Consider the following 20,985-nt stretch of genomic DNA (forward strand, 5'->3'; position numbering starts at 1 on the left):
AGCAGCCCAAGGTCACCTGGACCTTCTGAGAAGCACCTTCTGCCACAGCAATGAGCAGATGGAGAAAATATGGTCTCCAAAAATGCCAGTGTGGGTTTTCTCCTTTTTGCTCTGGTTCCCATGTCCAAGAGCTGGTCACAAAGCTTCCTGTCTTAGCAAAAAGAGAAGAGCAATCAATTAAGGTTCGTGGTTGTATATGGAAATTTGTTCATTAACCAAAGCTGCTGAAGGCTTTGTTTCATTACTCTGAAGTAGCAACCAGAGCTTTATTCAATAAGGGTTTTGTGTTGTTGGACACAGGCATTTCTTATCACTGCCTTAAGAACCCAATAGGGTATAGCAGTACAAGTGCCATAGGGAATAAAGCCTTCTGTTCTCAACAGTGCCTGAAATACAGATGATAGTTTCCTTAGTTCAGTATCTTATCCACAACAGCCAACAGCAGATCAACGTGCCAAGGACTGGGGCACTCGTTTAACATGGTGAGACCTCCTCCGGTCTCAGGCAGCGCTCCTGACACAAGGCTGTATCTGCAGGTGGCCCAGCTTGCAGCTAAGAGCATTATCCTCTTTCCCCAAATCCCACAGTGCAGCTGAGCCCAAACCTACACAAGGAAAACAAGACATTGCCAGTTCCCACCTCATTCAGAACAAAATCTCACCCATGACCAGAGACACCAATGAATCAGAGCAGTGTGGCGTTTTAAAAGCAGAATGTGGGTTTATTTACAATCAAGTTCTTATGGGCAGCTGAATAAATAAAAAGTTTGCCCGGTATATTCTAGTTCCCTCTACAGAAGGTGCCTGAACAAAAGGCTGGGTTAGAGAGATGCCTGTTAGAGCAGCTGCCCCCCAACCCAGCCCCTCCAAACCACACTTCCTCAGTAAAACACAATCAGGAAAGATGAAAATAAAGTGCAAATAAAAAGGCAATACGACGCTGGTGGCTTGTCTAGAGGCCTGGACGATGTGGACAGGTTTGGCTGGATGCAATTGTACCAGGCAGCCCGCAGCCAGCCGCACTCTGGTTTTGGATGTGTAAATGGGGACAGATACTGCTCCACAGCACACAGAGGGCTTCAGCACACACAGGAATATTGCACGTCTGCTGAAGAAGGGGGGCAGCGGCCTGGCATGGCCAGCACCAACAGAATGCTTTGGGGAGTGAAAACCACTGACCCCTGTGCTCTACTGACAGCCTCCAGCAGAGGACGGATGAACCGAAAAGGGGACCAAGCATCTATGTTCAGGTACTGAAGTCACAGTATGACTACATTCCTCATCGCAGCAGCACAGCAGAAGTCGAACTTCTCTCTCCTCAAACCCAGTAACCAAATTGCCTGTGGAGTAAAAAGATTAAAAATCTCCTATTTTGTGATACCCCGACTGTCAAAGGGCATTTTAACAACAGGGTGCAGAAGTCCCGAAGAATGGACAGTGTCCATTAAAAACTGTTACAAGGAGCTCACACAACAGCACTGGAGAACCTGCGTCAGGATCAGAGCAGCTCTGCATTGAGTTGGTAACTCAGCAGCAGAGCTGCCAGAGCCATTGGAAACTCCCTACAAAAGCATTTCCAGCACTTCAGACCGCCCAGGACCTGTCCACGTTCCGGGATCTTCTCACTCCACACCTAAACTAGGCCACAAGAACAGAACACAGGAGACAGGAACACGCATTAAGTCAGCATACACTGTAACTTCTTTCCAACATTTCCAACTCAGAAGTGCTGTAGATACATTTGTGTGATAGGATATTTGGCACAGCTGTCTGGTGAGGAATCCAGCTAGTATCTTCAGCTCCGTTGGTGCATAGATACTGCATGTAAAGGCATGACTAAGTAGCATTCTCCATCCAGAACAGCTAATCCCTCGTCAAGTCCGAGTGCCACAGCGTGGTTACGGCCATAAGAAGTCTCTGACTCAGGTTCCTTCTCCATTGCTTTAGAACTTTCCTCCAGAAAGCAAAGCCCACGCACTTGTTAATATTCCCGCTCAGGATGGATCTGGGCTGGGGTCTCCCATTCTGTTCAGCCACGGACCAGCACCACCACACACAGAGGCACGGCAGCTCTGCCTCTCACCCTCCTTCCAGTCAAAATTCAGACCACAGCACAGCCTTGTTTCCTTTGTCCACACTGACCACGTGGGCACCCGCTGGGGACCACGCGACTGCATTGATAGAAGAACTGAAATGGAAGCCAGGTGTAAGTTTAAAGAGAAAAAAAAGCTGAATTCCACAATAGCATTTAATAAGAAAATGAAATAATACAGTAACCTGACTATGACAGAATAAGCACTTTCATTCTCAGCTCTCAGGAGAGTGCTGCTTTTAATAAACCAAAGAGGGAGTTCTGTTTCTTCAGAACATTAAATATTAGAATATGTCAGTTTAGGAACAATAATAAATGTACTCTTTGGTCAATCTAGAAAACACAATGCCATGAGTCCACAAGGAATCTGCACATTAAAATTCTCACACACCAACCCAACTCTATGGCCACAAGTCTTTCCCATCTATATTCACAAGTCAGATCCTACTTCAGATGGAATGGGCAGCTTTCCCTCACCTGTGATGCTTGGCAAGAGTTCTCTCCAACTTCCCAGTGAGTACATTCCAAACGTACAGGGCACCATCAGCTGAACCAGCAGCCACATAGCTACCATCAGGACTATGAGATCAGAGAAGGAGTTGAGAGCACAGAACAAATTTTCTTCACGTCAGCAACTGATCAGCACAAACCACCACTCCACATTCAGCTTCCTAAGCAGGCAACTTGGCATTACATCAATTACAAAAACATCCGCATCATCTTTTGTTAGCACTAACAAGCAAATGAATTCATAAGACAGAAAGCTTCCAAGACAGTTCATCAACACCTACAGGTGCACTGCCTTGACCAAGAGATAATTGTGGACAAACCACAAACTCTGCCCCAAGATTTTCCGGCTGTAAATGGAGGCAGCACAGCCGAGCATTGTGAAACACTCACTTCTGGGGATAAGATTTAATCAGAGAACATCTGATAAGATTTAATCAGAGAACATCTTCCTTGTATCTGATCTTACCTGAACACAACTCTTGTCCAGTCGGAGCCACATTTGAATCCCTGGGCACTGAAAAGATAGAATCAGATAACTGTTACTTCATTTACAAGAAGATGGATCTCAAGATTCTTAATAAAGAGCACAGTGAAGGCTCTGGATGGCTCAGAATAAGCTCTGGTACTCCTTTATCACAATTGCTGTTTCTCATACACTACCCATCAGACACATCTGAAGTAGCCCTTTCCCTTAGGCCAAGGACTTTGAAACTGATCTACCTCCTTTAGAGAAGCAAATGAAAAGATCTTCCATGACAGATTTCTGCTGTTAGACTGCAGAGAACTGTGACTGCTTTCTCCATGGAGATGCTGAAAAAAGTCTAATACTGAGAGGTACCAGCAAGCCTGACTTCTGATCTTCATAGTGTTCTTGTGGAGGGCACACTCACCTGAACGTTTGTTTGACAGCACCAACCCGCAAGTCAATGATCTTCAGTAGATCATCACGGGAACAGGTCAAAAGCTCCGTTCGCTCCGAGTTCAAGTCCAGAGCCGTGATCCTCCCAAGCAGCTCCAGTTCTTTTACTATGCATTCAGTCCTGGGAAAAGATGGGAAGGTGGTAAGAGGAAAAAAAAGAAAAGAGAAAGTAAAGCGGGGTCTGGAAGCCAAACCACTGCATCACAACTTTTACTTGTCCCAGTGTGAAGGAGGAGGAGATGAAGGATTTCTGCTTTATTCTCATATTTTGAGTCTTTCTCCAGCAAGATTCCACTTGGTGGAAAACACGACCAGCCAAGAGTCAGATGCTACCTTAATCCCAACCCTATCCATCTGGAAAACTAAATAACGCCCAGGAAGCAAACTACTGACCAATGCAAAATATTAACAATGAATCGGGCTGCCTTTTCAGGAAAAAAAAAACAAAACAAAACAATCCAAACCCACATATGAAGCCCTGCCCCCTCAACCAACACCAGTAAGAGCAGTAATAAAAGGTACTTTCATCAGCTTTCTAAGATTTAGTCTCTCTGGCTTCTAATCTGAGGAAGAAAAGCAGCCCATAGTCCAGAATTACTTGGACAATTCTATGACCATCCCTACTGTGTGTGAGCCCTCCCACAAGCTTTACCTGATATCCCAGAAACGGATTTTCTTATCAAAATGTCCACTCATTACACATTGCTCAGTGCACACGATGTCATTGCAGCTAGATCCTGCAAACACTGTTTTTATACCTAAAAAAAAAAAAGGGCAAGTCAGCGGTGAGGCACTGGATTCTATACAAGCTGATGAAAAGGGAATCAGAAAATAATCACTATGCCATACACACACACATCCTGGACACTGCAGCTGCACTGTGCTATGACCATGGAGTGCCACAGGGCAAACTGTCTTAGTATAATCTCGAATTAAGTCTTTAACCTCTTTGCCCTTCTCAATCTCCTTTGCTAGATCTAATATCTCTTTAAATGTTCCTAGAACAGCTGCTTTACTTCCTATTTAGCCAGCTATAATTTGCCACTGCTAAACATGAAACTGCCAACATGACCTATGTCCATGGCTCAGGTATCAAAGCAATCCTGATTTTTCTCTCAGCGCAAGCAGGCTTAAGAGCCATTAGTAAAAGACCAGACCAAGAAAAACGTTTATCCCAAAGAAGAACCAGAATCTGAGCATCTCTTTCATTCATGTTGAAATCCGGCAGGTTCCCTAGACACAATTCAATCCAGCTCCAGGTTAAAAACCACTCTGAGCTGGCTCCAAGCTTTTAGTGGAAGACAAAAATATCCACGGCATGGACTGATAAACAAAGAAAGCTCATAGAACGCAGCAGCTGTGAATGTAATAGCATTAACAGTGCTTCCTGCATACATGATTTCTTATTTCAGGTAACAAACAGTAGGAATCTGATTACTTCAGATTCAGACAACAGAAAATAGCTCCGCTGCCAGTTTTTGCTTTTTAAGACTAGCAAGAAGATCTCTTATATAAGGCTCCCATTTACACCCACAAGGAACACAAAACATGGATGAAAAAAGTTAAGTTCCTTACAAACTTTGCTGCGGAGGTCCCAGAGCTTGAGGGTCCGGTCATGGCTCCCCGAAACAATGCGCGCGTTGTCCAGCAAGAACTTGGCAGACAGAACCTTACCGCTGTGACCTGTCAAAGTGTGCTGAGGAGAAGAGATTCACGTTGGCAAAGTGCTCGGTTCCATTTGATTCCTTTCCTCATAGCTCACTGCTTCTATTCAACAGCTTCAGAAAGAGTCTTACAAGGTAATTACACATCTACGGCCTTGCTCGAATTTTTGTTCCCCCCATCTATGACATTTATGATCAACACTGTGCTGGAGTTTTCAGTACTGCTGAGCTCAGCCTGAAGCCATCAGATATGGGTCACCTTTGGCTGCAGGGTCTCCAGCCACCAGGGAATCTGTGAGCTCTCCTATTCCAGCATGCCTACACTTAAGGGGTAGATGGCAACTGCACCACAGCCTTGCAGGAGAAATGAGGAGAGGGAAAGCATCCTGAGAATGGTTTTTATAACGAGCTTCTCTCAAGGATACAACAGGATATACCTCATCTCAACTGCTGTTATACCCTCCAGCCTGAAAGCTGAGACGACCAAAGGTTTCACGCAGATTCCATAACTGCTTTGGTTTTCATCCAGGGCTCATGGGGGTTGAGGAACATAAAGTGCATTCACTTCCAAATGCTGAATATTTACATGCCAAATCACAAAACAAATAATGCACAACGATAAAAATGATGCCACCTCCATGAGACACAAAGCTGGAAATGCAGGACAAAACTGTCCTGAGCATCAGGACACTCACCCGCAATCGATTGTCATCAACCGTCCAGATTCTGCTGGCAAAGTCATTTGAAGCTGCTAAGAGGTAAGAGCCCTGTAAACACAAGTTTAGTTTAAAACTACGGCTGCTAGTCAGTACAAAAACTAAGCTCAAATCATTTCCAATTAGTGATTAGAGCCGTATTAGTGCTGTCATGCCAAAGGAAAACAAAAGGATAAACAAACTAAAACCTGGTAGCGCATAACAGCATGGAAAGCCAGTGTGACAGCTTTCAAAAAGGCCGTGGCCTTTTCTTCTCAGCAAAAGGTGACAGTGATTGGTGGAATTATGACTAGAGATAAAAAGAGTAACAGTAACCAGACAGCAAAGTACCTCCTTCCTTCCCCTTCTGCCCACCACTACTGCAGTGAGGATCTGAACTCTAGTTTGCACTCATCTATTCCTTTCACCTTCATCTTACACAGGGAAAAAGCCCTGCATCATCTAACCTAAGTGTTCGTTGAAGTGGAATTGGCTCAATTCTTGCCATTTTCATTACATTTCTAAAGTTCCAAGGTAAGATTCCAAGAGCTAAATCTGTTTAAGGACAGGTAGATGAGTTTGCTCATGACTGTAAGCTTAGTGCTTTTCCAGGTCATCCCCAATAGGGAGAGACCCATCCTTAAGGACCTGTGCAACTCAAAGACTTCCCTAAAGCTAAAGAAGGGTCCTTAAGGCCCATTGGCATCTCACCTCAGGCAGTTGTCACCTCAAGCGTGTTCATCTTGACATACATAACCTCAGCACTAGTTTATCCTGCAGATTAACAACCCCTGCAAATCTCATGAGCTGGCTGACGTCCAAAGGGACGATGGCTTTGGGTGTGTGTCAGTAAAGTTCAGCAGGCAGAATCAGCGAGTGGAAAAAATTACTTCAGCTTTGGCCTTACTCTGCAGTAAAACACCGGGTTATGGAAGAGGTCTCAGCAGAAAAGTCAGATCACACGTCCAGGTGTAACAGGCCAAAACCCCAACTCCTTTAAATTGGTCTGTGGGATGCTGAGCACAGTCATGTCTCCAGTACTTCAGGTTAACATGAACTGAGCACATCACATGCTGTCAGCAAGCACTCCCACAGTCACACCATTGCTGTGCCATGACTGGGGAGAAACTGCTGGGAGCAGAGGCCATAGAAGAACAAGCCTTGGGACAATCAGACCTTTTACTATTCATCACAGACCTCAACAAAGCACTCATGAAAATAAAAGCTTCACAGACATAAAGCCCCAGTGTATTTTCTTCTGTTGTGCTGCTGCGTCAGCTTTAGTGGGAAGCTGAAGATTAATGTCTCATATTAGACAAAGCCTGATGCATTTTAGTTTGATCATAATAACCCATACTAGCCAATCTTTGAGCCGCTTATAATCTGAACTGCAAAGCCAAGGTGAGAATTACACCGACTGCAGCTTTTGGACAATTTTTAAACCATTTGCAGCTATTTTCCTAAGGATTAACTCCTATCTTAGGTAACTTCTCAAAGCATCAGAGTGGAAAGTGACAGCAGAGCATAACATAAATCAATTAGCTTATTCTCAATTACAAACAGTGGATATTGCACAGATACTCACAGCACTATCAAACTCTATGCTTGTAATCCCAGCATTACTACCAGAGAGGGAACCTTTGGGCTCACACCTATCTGCACAGAGAAAGACGAACAAAACTTAAGCAATGGATTAGAACAGAAGCTGACACAAAGTGAACTATAATATGAGTTTATTTAATAGCCCACACTAACCCAAAGCAAAAACATTTACCTCCCAAGACTTCCCAGAGCTTAACCCTGCGGTCCATGCCTCCAGTTGCCAGTAACCGGGAGCCAGGGCTGAACTGCACCGCGTTCACCTCCCCGTCATGTGCATCCTGAGGAGCAGAAGAAACAGAACAGCTACCCGAAATGCAGAGATCCAAAAAGCACTGATTAGAATATGACAGAGCTTCAAGGGCTAAGCCACAGCTGCAGCTTTCTCAGCAGTATATAGGAAACAAAGTCAGAGGCTGAATCTCTGCTGTGGCTGATTGTGTACTAACAGAGCAAAAATGCTGATACTTACCTAAACAACCCAAAGGCATAAGAAGGAGAACACTAGCAAGGACTCAATAGTGACAGTGTACTACCAAGAACTTGACAAAGCTTACACAGACTGAGCTTACAAAGCAAAGGCCTTTCAGTTAAGTTATATCAGAATAAAATAAGGAAAGGACAGAAAGCATTAAGAGGAAGAAGGAAAGACTGCAGAAGGAAATCAACCTTTTCTTTCTCCATCTAGAGCCAGCAGCAGAACATAATCCAACCAGCTTATGCAACCACTAAACACAGAAGTCCAGCTTGGCCTTGGAAAGCCTGCTTGAAAACAGCATAACAAATAAAGTGTGTTCATTTACTGTATCGGTGATAATGCAGCTTCATACTGGCAGTTTAGTACTAACAGCACAGCTGCAGCTTGGAAAGCTTGGGTATACGCCATAGTTCCTATTAGCAAGCCCAACACCACCTCTGCTTTTGCACAGAGTCACATTTGAAGGTTGAGTTGCCTGCTTAATTGTCATTTTTAACTTTTAACTAATAAAATCCTCATAGGTTTCAAGATCTTTTTTTCCCTGTCAATTTCACAGCTTTACACAACTTGCCCATTATTTTCCACAGCAAAGAATATTGTGTCTTTAACCCATCTGCTGCATTCTTTTCCTCTCCCCTGCACCCCACCCAAGAATTTTCACTAAATGCTCTTTTGAAATCAGTTTTTATGGAGATGTTTTTCTGCTAGAACTTGTTGTTTGAGCTTGGTCTGTCAGTTCATACTTAGGGGTCCTCACACTTCAAGTCTGGTCTTCCTTCAAGTGCTGAAGAAACACTCTAAATGAAGCCAGCCGAAATCCTTGCCCAGCAGCTATATCCCACTGTGCTGGCTGACACAACAACCTTCTCCTCCCATTCCAGCTCTTTCTGTTCAGCTCTACAAAGAGAGGCATGGATCACTGTTTGGAGTAACAGCCTCCCAGCATCTGCAAACTTCTGGCATGGAGCCCTTGCATTCATTTTGGGAATGCTTTGCCCTGCTCCACCTAGACATGCGTGAGGCTCTGCCACGGCTCCAAACACAGGAGCTGAAATACAACACAGATCATCTCCAGAACACACATATAAGTTCCCATGCAAGAACTGGGGAGTTCTTCCAACGCTGCACTGCTAACCAAGCATCACCTCTACCCAACCACTGTGACAGGTTTGCTACTGCAGCTCTTCCTACTGCAGCGAGGTGGGAGCTGGAATAGGGCAGCATTCCCTGTGCTTCTAAGATTAAGGGTCAGCAGAGCTTACTCTGGCTTGTCCTCTGTGTGGGGCTTGACTGGCTATGCCACTCTAGGAAGTTCAGATGACATCAGAGCAGATTCATAGCAAGGTAAAACAGGTGGTTCTTGAGCATCTTATTCATACGTACCTTTGCAATGTCCTACATATTTAAGTGTGAATCATAAGTAATTTTGTCAATCAACTGGACTTGCTGTATATAGCCAGAGGTGGAGGAAGGTTTTTCCAATGTACTATAGCCACAGTCATCTCCTGATAAGTGCCTTAATCAAGCCAGCTCCAGGCTGTCACTTAGCCTGTGACCCCATTCTCAGCTTCAGTGCCATAACTAATACTCCTCCACCCTATGACCTCCATTAGAGACAATAACAGGACAGGCCAGGAACACACAAGCCTCCATGCTACAGTAACTCTCTATACAACCCCTCTTCTTCTGGATGAAATTAATTGCTTTGTATCCATGGAGAAAGCACTTGATGGACTGCCCAAGAAAGTTCAAGAGAAGCATCCAAACAATCAGTTGTTCTGTGAAACAATTTACCACGCTATCTTTCATTTCAGAAGACAATGCCCAGCTCACAAGTTCAAGTTCAGCCTCGCAAGGCCAAAACAACACACAGAAGAGGTCTCAGCTTGAAAACTTTAGATCACGCACAACCAATGAAGGCACACCACTACCACGAGCTCCTCTCTACCAGTTCTGTTGGATGACATAGAGCACCAAAACCCCCTTCACTGTGGGGAGCTGGCACTGAATTAATCCCAAACTGTCAGCAATCTCTTTCTCGGTCATAGCTCTACTATGGCATGACAGAACAAAGACTGCTGGGAGCCAAAAAGGTAATGGTGTGCAATTTCCCAGTGCCATCAGACCTTTTACTAAGAGTCATCATCGACCTCAGCAAAACTGACATCAAAAACATGTAGAACAGAACCACACCTGGGAGCATGCTGGCTTTGAAAAGCACTTGGGCTACATATTAAATAGGATGAACCATGCTGCCAAGAATATCTTCTTGTTTGGGAAAGTTAATGGCAGCGGTTTCAAAAGACCATTATCCAAGATGCAGATAGGACTCACTTCCTGCAAAGATACTTCAAGGGATGGCAAAAATGGTAATTCCTTCTATACTTACAAAGACACATATGGCAGTAGTGGGCACTCTCACTTCTTTACTGGCACCTGGATGTGGCTCTGCATTATCCTGGGGAGCAGGGAACGAGGACACAGAACGTCTCCTGATATGAAACAGAGTAAAAAGGTTTTACAAGCAGAAAGGAATGCTTTCTCCTGAGTCCATCCAGATCTGTACCCACCACTTAACTACACTGTATAGTGATAAAACAATAGGGTTTTCACTTTCTTTTATCCAGTCTTTCAAAAATGACATTTATTGTACAGTACTACATCACTTACGGCTTTAGATACCTCACGGTATGCCAGATATTTTACCAGATCTGATTACTGACCTCACTTTTCTATCAGGAAATAAACACGGCAGTGATTGCAGTTGAGGTTAGTAGGAGAGATTGCAACTCCATCATTCTGTCTAGGGAATCTGAGCACCAGTGCAGCACTAAATTCCAGGCAGCAAAATGCTCCATTCCACAGCTCAAGTGGCACCATTTAAGCAAAGTCCATCCACCTAAAGTAGGGTTTGACTTACAGAGGCTGGCTCTACTCTTGATACCAAGCACAAAGCCTGGAGGCTTATTTTAAAATAGCTCTAATAAAGGAACTAAGTGCAGTGGAAAGGAAGAGCAACACCCATTTATTCTCCCCACAAAGAGGAGTCCATTGTGTCTCTAACAGCAGATAATTCTTTGCCAATAATATCCATAACTGACATCTAATCAGGATAATGCAGCTTGGTTCCACAATAACTCAATGGAATACATTTACATGCTGGACTAAGAGGGATAATGTTTTCACCTGGCAGCATCGGAAGACTGATGTCCCAAAAGGGGAGACTCAGACAGACTGGAGGGAAAGGTCAGAGGTCAGCACACGGCAAGATGGAAGAAACAGGAAGTTGAGGAGAACAAAAAAAGAAGAAAAAAAAAGGCAGAAGCTAGAAGAAAGGCTGAGAATATTTGTTCGTATTCCTTGCATCACCCAGATATTTTGTATGCATTGAAACCAATACGAAAAACAAGGAGGAGTAAAAGTGTTCTAACCTACCCAAAGATATTAGTGATAGAGTCCAGAAGGCCTCCAGCTGGCTGGGAGAGTCGCTTACTGAAGGAGGGGAGGACAGGTTTAAATCTTATGAAGATCTTCTCCAAATAAAGATCAACATAAACATAGTTCATAGCAGCAAGTTTCTGGAAAGACTCCCTCCCCACAGACCCAACCCCAAGGCAGAAAATCCCACAGGCAGCAGCAGTACAAAAGTCACCAGTAGCTACAACTCAGAGCTACTCAATGTCCACCCTGTGAATTACTGGGTTCAGACATAACAATTTACCAGGTCTGTAGTTTCAATAACATTATCTGTGCTCTCATCGTTACCTCTTACTTTCCACTCACTGCTACTTCAGTGGAAAAAATAACACATTTAATCTAGGTGAAGATACTTCCAGTATTTCAAAAGAATTCCAAATCCTAGATGGCCGTGTTGGTGTCTTCTATAAATACAGAGAATACAGCTGGCCCTGCAGTACTTGTCTTAAAGTCTATTCTTGTTTTTAAACCTGTTCTTTAACATTACAGATATTTAGACACTAGTTTTGCTTGGCTGAAACAACAAAGGAATAACATAGCTAGAGCACAGTGACAGAGAAAATAGTACAAAATGAGTTCCCTATTGCTGAGGTGGAAGCACAGAACTGCATTTCAGATAAAGAATGAAAACCAGAAGCAATATTTCAACATTGCTCCTTTAATTGTTCTAAACCTCTTATACCCCCTGTTCTTCCCCAAGGATATGGAAACAAAGATGTCTCAGGCTACAAACCTGGGTGTTCGGCTGACAGCTCGCACTGGAGATGTCTCCTCAGCTGTGTCAGAGGTTTCGTCTGCAAGCACTTCAATGTCATCATCCCTGCTGAAGTGAGAGAACAGAACACACCTCATTTTCAGCCAACAGAGCCTTCAGGAGCGACCACCTCCTGAAGTACTTGAACAGCAGGGATGATGCTGCTCTAGGATCCACCAGTGCCTGGCCCCAACCTCACGTATGAAGGTAACACAAACAATATCTATCTGTCTGCCCCTGCCAGAGACACTATCAACAATGTATGGAAACAATTATGTGCAATATCTACATTTAAATTTTCTCTTTTAAACTCACAGTTATACTCTTCTGTGACATTTTTTCCCCTCCACGTTGGTGCTGATAGCACCCTTTCCAAATTCTCTTTACTTCAGCATTACATTTCAGCTTGCAGCTCAATATATACTACAATGACCCACAAGGGTTTGAACTTTTCTCTTCATCCACAACAAATTGAATTCAATCCTTTCTATACTGTTTGAACTTCGAGTGCTGCTCCAGTAAGCACAAGGGATGTTTCGAGCTGCTTCGTTACACCTACATGCTAGTGTTTAACTGAATATAATGATGAGGTTGCAATATAAATGCCATAAAAGAAACCCAGCTAAGATGTTCAGCACGTGCTAACTGGTTATTGTGGGATCTGCCAGTTTAGCAGTGCTCCTTCAAAGCATTGCTGATTTTGCAGGACAAGCTATTTTAAAACACACATTGTCAACCTGATGACATGTGACTAATCAGGGTGCTAAAACCCAGCATTTAAGTACAAACCAGTGTCTGCACATTAGACAAGAGCATCTCAGCTGCAAAAGAGCCAGAGGACATACATGACCTTTCTACTCCAGATCTTTGCCTTGGCCCTCTTCCATTGCTGCTATCGTGTGCAAGGTCATGCAGCACAGAGCTTCAAGGTGATTCCAATATGCTGCAAAGAAGCCTGCACAACACCACCGAGTGCTGAAGACTGTCTCAGTTGTAACCAATGGCAGTGCACTGAGTGTAGTTTTGCTAGATTTGACTAAGCTAAGTGGCAATAACCTCTCAACCTGGCACAAAACACAGCACCAGCTGCACAATTCAGTCAGCTGATGAAAGACCATCCAGGAATAAGCGGTGAATGGCAGTACATATCCACGTGCTGCTGGTTGATGCAAAGAACAAGAGACTCAAGATGATCATTTCTGGCCTGCCAGAAGTAAGCCCACATTTTTCTGTTGTTTTCTGCAGTAGAAATTTACTCCACTATGGAGGAACTCTATAAGTTAAGACTGCTTACGGTTCAACAGGCAGGGGTTCTTTGGCAGCTTCTGCTAACTCCTTTTGCAGCCTGGCTTGTCGCCTCCTAAGAAAAGAAAAACATCAGCAACAAACAGCCTTCCTTAATCTTATTTCAAAGATCATCATGTGCAGGTTTGATGGATTTCATAATAGCAATAAATCACACCTTTGGCACTCTTACAGCACACCTTCAGCACATCAGCCTTCTGTGGCCTATAGGAATGCAGATTTGCCCAGAGCAAATATTTGCAAGAACTTAGAAAGTGATGTTAATAAAGATAACGCAAAACCACCACATACTACATGGCTTGTCTTAGAGGCCTTAGCCTTCAAGTAAAGAAAAGCAAACAGAAGCAATTCGAAGAAAAATCATTTGCTTTTACACACAGTTTAGTCTCACAACATCATCTCCTTTCGGCAGGATGTAAAGACATTTAAATTTGTCATATAAAAACAATATAAAACTGTGAGTCTTATCAGAATGCAAGCTAAATGAAATTTCAAATCCAACACCAACAAAAGGAGCTTGATTTACAACTGTTAGGCCGTGGTTCATTCTTGTTCAAGAATGAAAAGAACACATTTTATTCGTTTAAAAGACTGAAATGCCTTCACAAAGGATTTGCCTGTGTTGGCCAGAATAAGGAATGCAAACTTCTGGACTCTCATTGTATTGTGCAAGAATTCACAGACCTTGAAGATTAAATTGAATGTTGTTTTATTCTACACATGCAATTATCTATGAACATACTGGGAAGTAGTTTATCAAATAAGCTTATCTCACCTCGAGTCCTTTTCATTTTCTGCATTCAAGCGATTGGCTTCCTGTGCTTTCTCTGCCATCCAACGCGAGACCAGCTCCTGGTTATCTTCAGTCGTCTTCCTCAGTTTCTCCTCCAAGGCATTGAAGGTGATCTGGAGAGCATCGTATTCATCTTTCAGTGTCTGATTCGCTCGCTCAAGATCTTGCAACTTGCTGCGTAGTTCCTGGCACTCTGTTTCCAGTTCAGAGATTTTCTGCAAATACTCTGCAATCCTGGAAGGACAACAAAATATACAAAACAATGAGGATCTCCACTCGAGTCTGTACCATCATTTTTCACTCTTGTTTTTTTTTAAACAATGCAGAAAGGAATTTTTAGCCCATGGGTAAAGCTCCTGGGGAGTATCATAACAAATAACACAACCGGAATTCTGCATCTCAAAACAATCACACAGAAGAGACTGTTCCTACTCACTTTGCTTCGTTCATCTGCATCTCTTTGTCCTTCTGCTGCATTTGGTTATTCAGATCAATTACAGACTGGGCCAACTACGAAGAGAAGAAAAATCACATTACAGAAATGCAGGGTTGTTGTTGTCAGTTGGACAACTCAGCGAGAGCACAGACCAATCTACAAGCATGAGGAATATCTTTCATGTCTTCTTTCTGCTTTCTATACCCATTTGTTTGTTGCTTCTACAAATAAAGCTACTGATGGAGTCTTTGCAGAAGACTAAATATAAGAGGGGCAGAGGCCAACACTAATGAACTGCTACTATCAACTCCCAGGTACCCAGCCAGCAAACCCCACAGGGTGCAGAGCCTCAGCTGCCTCTGGGGAGGAAGACTGAGCTTTGAGAAGGGTGTCTGCTGGGCAGGCTGCTCAGGACACTGTGCTGAGTGGGAAACAGGCATTTGTAGTGCTTTGTCTAGTCAGTGCATGTCTCCTAAAGGAAGAGGATGTCTCCTGTCTACTCTTTGAGAAGCTCGTGATCACTGACATGAGAGCTCCTCTGCAGTTCCAATGAAGTGTGATCAAAGGAGCGTAACTTTCTCCAGGTCACTCCCATCTCCCTATAAAAGGCTGCAGTAACTTCCAGGTACCAGAAAGAGCAAGTGCTGGACTTGCTCTTTCCTCTGCTGTGATTTCTGAACACCCAAATCTGTTGGCAGAGCCCTTGTGTTTTTCTATCCAAAGAAAAAAATCCAATGAACAATGAAGGAAAAAACATATATATCAAAGAACCCCAGGCTCCCTACCGCATTTACACGGTAGAAACAGTGATCCCTCCCTTTGCAGTTGAACACCAAAGCACTTTCAAGCTCTGCTTGCACTTCTTTTGTCCACTTTACCTAGCAGTGCTCCTGCAAAGCAAGAGATCCATATGGAACTACCCATAGCCAGCTATTCTCCCACTCCTTCCTCACTGAAAACCTTTCCAGCATAGAACTGGTGTTCATTTGCAGCTACCATATCATGAATATGAATCGCTTAAAAGGACTGCATGTGAAATGATGAAAAAAAGACAAATGATCTCAGTACAATTAAAGTCACATTCATGCAGGGCTATGTTTGAAGCATACAGAACACAAGAGTTTCCAACCTCTCCACGTTTCTTATGTAGCTCTGTCAGCTCCTCTTGATGCTTTATCTTCAGCTGTGCCAGCTCCTGCAACTGAGCATCATTCCATGCGCCTTCGTGTCCTGGACTGGAGTAAGTGAGGGAGAAGGTCACAAACCAGAATCCAGACAATGTATTCAGAAGCTGGAAGGTCTCACAGTGGTAACAAAAAGAACAAACTGTGTGTGTCTGGACAGTTAAGAAGCCAAGACTCTGGTAACACCCACCAGGCCCTATGATGTTGGCCACATTTGCATCTGTAGCAAGATCTAATATTCTTCCTTCCATTTTCAGTCAATTAAAATCATTTTTCTCACCCATTTAGCAGTAGAAAATTTGCTCAACAGCTACACCCCAAGGACAGTATCATCATTCAGTTCAATATTTACTTGGAAGGTGTTCTTTGTGAGCATTTCTTCTCATCCTCCTCTATCCCCAGTCTGATCTCTCAGAATCGTTGTTCAACCATGATGTGATTCTAGTAAACTAAGGATGGTTCAGGACAACTACAGCCATCAAATAACCTGACAACTTTCATACACGTTAACTCCAAGAGAATCAGTTCCTCCTTCCTTACTACTACATAAGAAACAAGTAAATAACTACATTTACTTGTTTCTTATGCCAATTAGACCCATGCATATAGTATTGAGTCATGTAGCAAGAAGAGTTTCAACAGAGACTGCAATCCCTACCACAGTAGGTAAATCTGAGCTAACGAGCAGCCCTTCTGTCAAGCCAAGAGCAGAAGCCAGCAGTCTCTGCCTAATAGCATTTATGTGTTCTCCAGACAATGGATACCAGCAAATTGGTTTGCAGCTCATTCAGGCGCCAACAGAATAAATAGGAAGAGTGCTGCCTGCAGCACTGGAGTGCTATTCCCACATTAGAAGGGAGTTTCTGATAAAATCCTGCTAAAAGCAGGCAGATGATGTGGCTTTTGTTTCTTAAGCACAGGAAATATATTGACACTTCACAATCTTCTGCTCCACTCCACCCGACCTGCAGGGTATCTCCAGGCAGCTGCCTCCTTCTGCACTGCAATACTTCGTTGCCTTCATGCAACTTTCAATAGACAGTCTTAAGAGCCAGACCAACATCATTACATAACAGAACCACAGCTCAGCCTGGTCCACCTTCACTAGTGGAGCCTATGCCAAACTGCTTTCCGCCCAGAATTTGGCCTGATCTTTCTCCATCAATAAACATAAAAACACAGTATCACTGAATGATCTAGGCTGAAAAAGACCACAATGATTATCTAGTTTCAACTACTCTTCCCTGTGCAGGGTTGACAACCAGCAGCCCAGGCTGCCCAGAGCCACATCCAGCCTGGCCTTGAATGCCTGCAGGGATGGGGCATCCACAGCCTCCTTGGGCAACCTGTGAACAGTGCGTCACCACCCTCTGGGTGAAAAACTTCCTCCTAAGATCCAACCTGAACCTCCCCTGTCTCAGTTTAAGACCATTCCCCCTTGTCTTATCACTGCCCACCCTCTTAAACAGTCGTTCCCTCTCCTGTTTATACACTCCCTTCAAGTACTGGAAGGCCACAATGAGGTCTCCCCAGAGACTTCTCCAAGCTAAACAAGCCCAGTTTCCCTCAAACTTTCCTCACAGGAGAGGTGCTCCAGCCCTCTGATCATGACAGTTTCTCTTACTATAAGTTCTATTTTAGTTCAACCAACTCTCCACTTTACTCAGCTCTTAAGCTACTGTCACAACCTAGAAGACACTTGTGCAATGCATCAATCCATCATTTGGATTACAGCAGGCAGGGCAAACAGCTGAACAACTAAGCAATCACAAATACCTGATCTCATGTCTGCTCTGCATGTCATACTTCTCTGCTTGCAACTTATCAGCCAGCACTGCGTGGAGGTCCGACTTCTCTAGCAGCTTGTTATCTACAAGGACAATGAAGAAAAATAACCCAAGAGCAAAACCAGATTCCCACCTGTCCCTTTACCACCTAAACATGGTAAAACATGCCATAGGGCTGTAGCACAGCCAGGTGTTCAGGCTGGGGCAGCACTCAACTCCAGCTCCAGCCCCTCATTAGTTCTGTGCTGGGCATTGAGGCTGCCCTGGCTCACAGGTATTGATATCTGATAGACCCAGGTTGGAAGCACAAAGTCCAAACTGTCCACAGCTTTGATCCAACAGCAAAGAGAAGTGCTGGGCACCCGCTGCACACAACATAAGGCTGTGCTGCACATGAGGGTGCTGAGAGAAGCAGCTACTTATTCTTTAGATAAAACAACAAAGAAAAAGGAAACATAAACAACCCCCCAGCTCCTCTCTGTCGGGACACCCCCTCACATCGCTCTCTCGGAGCTGATGTAATGGAGGCCCGGTGCCCCCAGCCCCGCCATTGTACAGCGCTGCCCCTCGTTTCGGAGCCTCACACTGCGCCACGATCTCCTCGAACGCCTGACGCTGCAGCCGGTCCCGCCGCCGCAGCTCCGCCGCGATGTGCCGCTTCCAGGGGGGGAACCCGGCGGCGTGCAGCCCCGACGCCATCTCCGCGGCGGGAAACGGCGTCTCGGGGAGCGGCGACCGCGACGAGCGACCCGGGGGAGGGGAGGGGAAGGGAGGGGAGAGCGGCCGGGCTATCCGGGCTGCGGCAGCGGGGCGAGGGGCCGCCTCTCACAGCCGGGAATGGCGCGGCGCGGCCCGCAGCCGCCTCCACACGCCCTCCATGGCGCCGCGGCCGCGCTCCGTCAGGGGTCCTCGCAGCTCGGCGGCGCACCGCAATGGCGACAGGAGCTGTCCGCGGCGCTGCCTGACGCCGCCCTCCGGCATAACCGCTTCCTGCGCCGCCGATCCTACGCGGAGCCGGCGCGTGAGAGGCACCTCGCTGAGGAGAGGGGACCTCGCGCGGCGCCATTTTGCGCGCCCACTGTGCGGGCCGCGCGTTGCCGCCATCTTGAGAGCGGCGCGGGGTCACGGCATCCAGCCCGCGCCGCCATTTTGGGAAGGGGCCTGCAGCAGACGCGCATGCGCATCAGTCAAGCGCTGAGCCCGTTGCAGAATGATGGTGGGGATGAGATGGGGAACATGGCGCTGTGCTGTGATATGGGACATGGCGCTGTGCTGTGATATGGGGACATGGCTCTGTGCTGTGATATGGGACATGGCTCTGTGCTGTGATATGGGACATGGCGCTGTGCTGTGATATGGGACATGGCGCTGTGCTGTGATATGGGGACATGGCGCTGTGCTGTGATATGGGGACATGGCTCTGTGCTGTGATATGGGGACATGGCTCTGTGCTGTGATGGGGGACATGGCTCTGTGCTGTGATGGGGGACATGGCGCTGTGCTGTGATATGGGGACATGGCTTTGTGCTGTGATGGGGACATGGCGCTGTGCTGTGATATGGGGACATGGCTCTGTGCTGTGATGGGGACATGGCGCTGTGCTGTGACAGCAGGAGATGGGGGTGTGCAGAGCCGTGCAGGTGTGGCACTGCTGGACATGGGCACGGTGGGGTGGGCTGGTGCCCAAGGAGGGAGACCCCAAAGCTGCACTTTAGGGATGGAATTGCCTTGGGACCCAGCAAAAACAAGCATCCTTTGCTGCAGCAGCACGGGCTGTTCACTGAGGGCAACGTGAACATGCTCATCTTGCTTCAGAGCATCACCTTTAACTGCTTGGTGTCTTTGGCAATGTGTTAGGTAACATCATTGCAGTAACTTAATTTGAAGCCCAGCAGCCTTCATCAAACCTTTTGTCTTGCACGATGCTAAATTGCTTTGTTTTTCTTCCTGGGTAAATGAATGAAGGTGAACTTATTAAACGGTAACAAAATAAAGCGGGTGATTCACCACATTGTTACAGCGGAGGAGAGAGCAGCGCTGGCTGAGTTAATAACAGCTCATGCACAGCCCCAAAGCCTTTTCAGTTACCTTTTAATTGCCATCCACACCTGCTTTCATCCAGCCTCCCCAACAACAGTCCTTCAGCTCATCTCTGAGAGTTGTTTCTTCTCACTTAAACACAGAGAAAATCATTGTCTGCTATTTCCTTCAGTAACACACAATAGGGAAAAGAATCGGTGTGAGCAGAGATGGCATCCGAGAATGAGAAGCCGTCAGGTATTATGGAAGTTATTGAAAACGCTGTATGGGCGTAAAGCAGTGGCTAAAATGCTTTAAGGGAAGCCTGCTGTGGGATTGGTCCATGTGAAGGAGAAATAATCCTCTTCAATAGACACAAAATAGATGGATGGGAACACAAGGAGGGTATTTCAGATGTTAAAGCTGTGAAGGAAGGAACAGATGCTTGCACTGGACATGCTTACCTAAATGTAGCCTGGTGCTGTGTTATATCACCCAGAAAGTGACACTACACTACAAATGAAAGCTTTATGTTATGCTCTGTGTGTAAGAAGAATTTCACTTGGAGTCTTTGTACTCAGCCCTTTGTGTAAGTGCAGCACTCCTGGAAGATATTGTCTGTTTTGGGAGAGTTTCTGGACCCATTTCTGCTTCTGATGGCAATCTGCTGATATGCACACAGCCGTTTTGCATGGAGGTGTTGCAGAGTGAGGCCTGCAAGTACGAGAGAGCAGCTTTCTAGTCCAAAACTCTCTGGACAACCAGGGTGCTGTTGAACAGCAATAAGTGCAGGGTACTACACCTCGGGCAGGAGGAGCTCAGCAGGCACAGGCAGAGATCTGTAGGAAAACATCTGAGGTTTGTATTGGATACCGGTTACTCTTTACTGGTATGGTGAACAGCCATCATGAGCTCCCAGTGTTCTTTTGCAGCCTAAATTGTCTGTGCTGAGCCGGTCACATTGTGATTTCTTACCTACTCAGAGGTCAAAACAGATCTTTGCACAGAGGTGAGTGGAAGAGCTTCTGACTGAAGGTTTCCCCTTAGGCTGGCTGTGAGGTCAGACTGAAACTTGCTGCTCTGATTCTGCTGCTTCCTTTGCCACTTCTTGACAACATTTAAAATGCTCATTTCTGGGGGAAGATGAGCGCCCTTACCAAGGACTAAGTTAGGGTGGAAGATTTTAGAATTAGATTGTTCTGGATCTTCAAGTTTACATTCATAAAAAGGGAGTATATCCCACACTCGGTTGCTTTATTTATACTTACAAGCTA

General features: G+C 45.3%; 1 protein-coding gene and 2 non-coding genes across 8 annotated transcripts; all 3 read right to left on the bottom strand.

The window, feature by feature from the left end:
- Nucleotides 1–695: 695 nt before the first annotated feature.
- On the bottom strand, nucleotides 696–18,564 carry ATG16L1 (autophagy related 16 like 1). 6 transcript variants are annotated; one of them, XM_015871024.2, is made up of 19 exons: nucleotides 18,277–18,564; nucleotides 17,682–17,775; nucleotides 15,851–15,956; nucleotides 14,722–14,795; nucleotides 14,268–14,519; nucleotides 13,482–13,547; nucleotides 12,167–12,253; nucleotides 11,392–11,448; nucleotides 11,143–11,190; nucleotides 10,346–10,448; nucleotides 7,654–7,759; nucleotides 7,465–7,535; nucleotides 5,880–5,951; nucleotides 5,096–5,216; nucleotides 4,173–4,278; nucleotides 3,492–3,641; nucleotides 3,068–3,115; nucleotides 2,569–2,670; nucleotides 696–2,187 (listed from the first exon to the last, which is right to left on the bottom strand). In XM_015871024.2, the coding sequence occupies exons 1-19, from the start codon at nucleotides 18,389–18,391 to the stop codon at nucleotides 2,094–2,096; spliced, it is 1,872 nt and encodes a 623-aa protein (XP_015726510.1). In that variant the 5' UTR covers nucleotides 18,392–18,564; the 3' UTR covers nucleotides 696–2,093. The 6 variants fall into 6 exon arrangements, with proteins under 6 accessions (XP_015726510.1, XP_015726509.1, XP_015726512.1 ...); XM_015871023.2 differs by having other exon boundaries at nucleotides 12,167–12,256; XM_015871026.2 differs by lacking the exon at nucleotides 11,143–11,190.
- On the bottom strand, nucleotides 6,816–7,077 carry LOC116653877. Its single transcript, XR_004308471.1, has one exon.
- On the bottom strand, nucleotides 9,834–10,107 carry LOC116653876. Its single transcript, XR_004308470.1, has one exon.
- Nucleotides 18,565–20,985: the final 2,421 nt, after the last annotated feature.

Source organism: Coturnix japonica, chromosome 9, assembly GCF_001577835.2.
Source record: "Coturnix japonica isolate 7356 chromosome 9, Coturnix japonica 2.1, whole genome shotgun sequence".
Classification (NCBI taxonomy): Eukaryota; Metazoa; Chordata; class Aves; order Galliformes; family Phasianidae; genus Coturnix; species Coturnix japonica.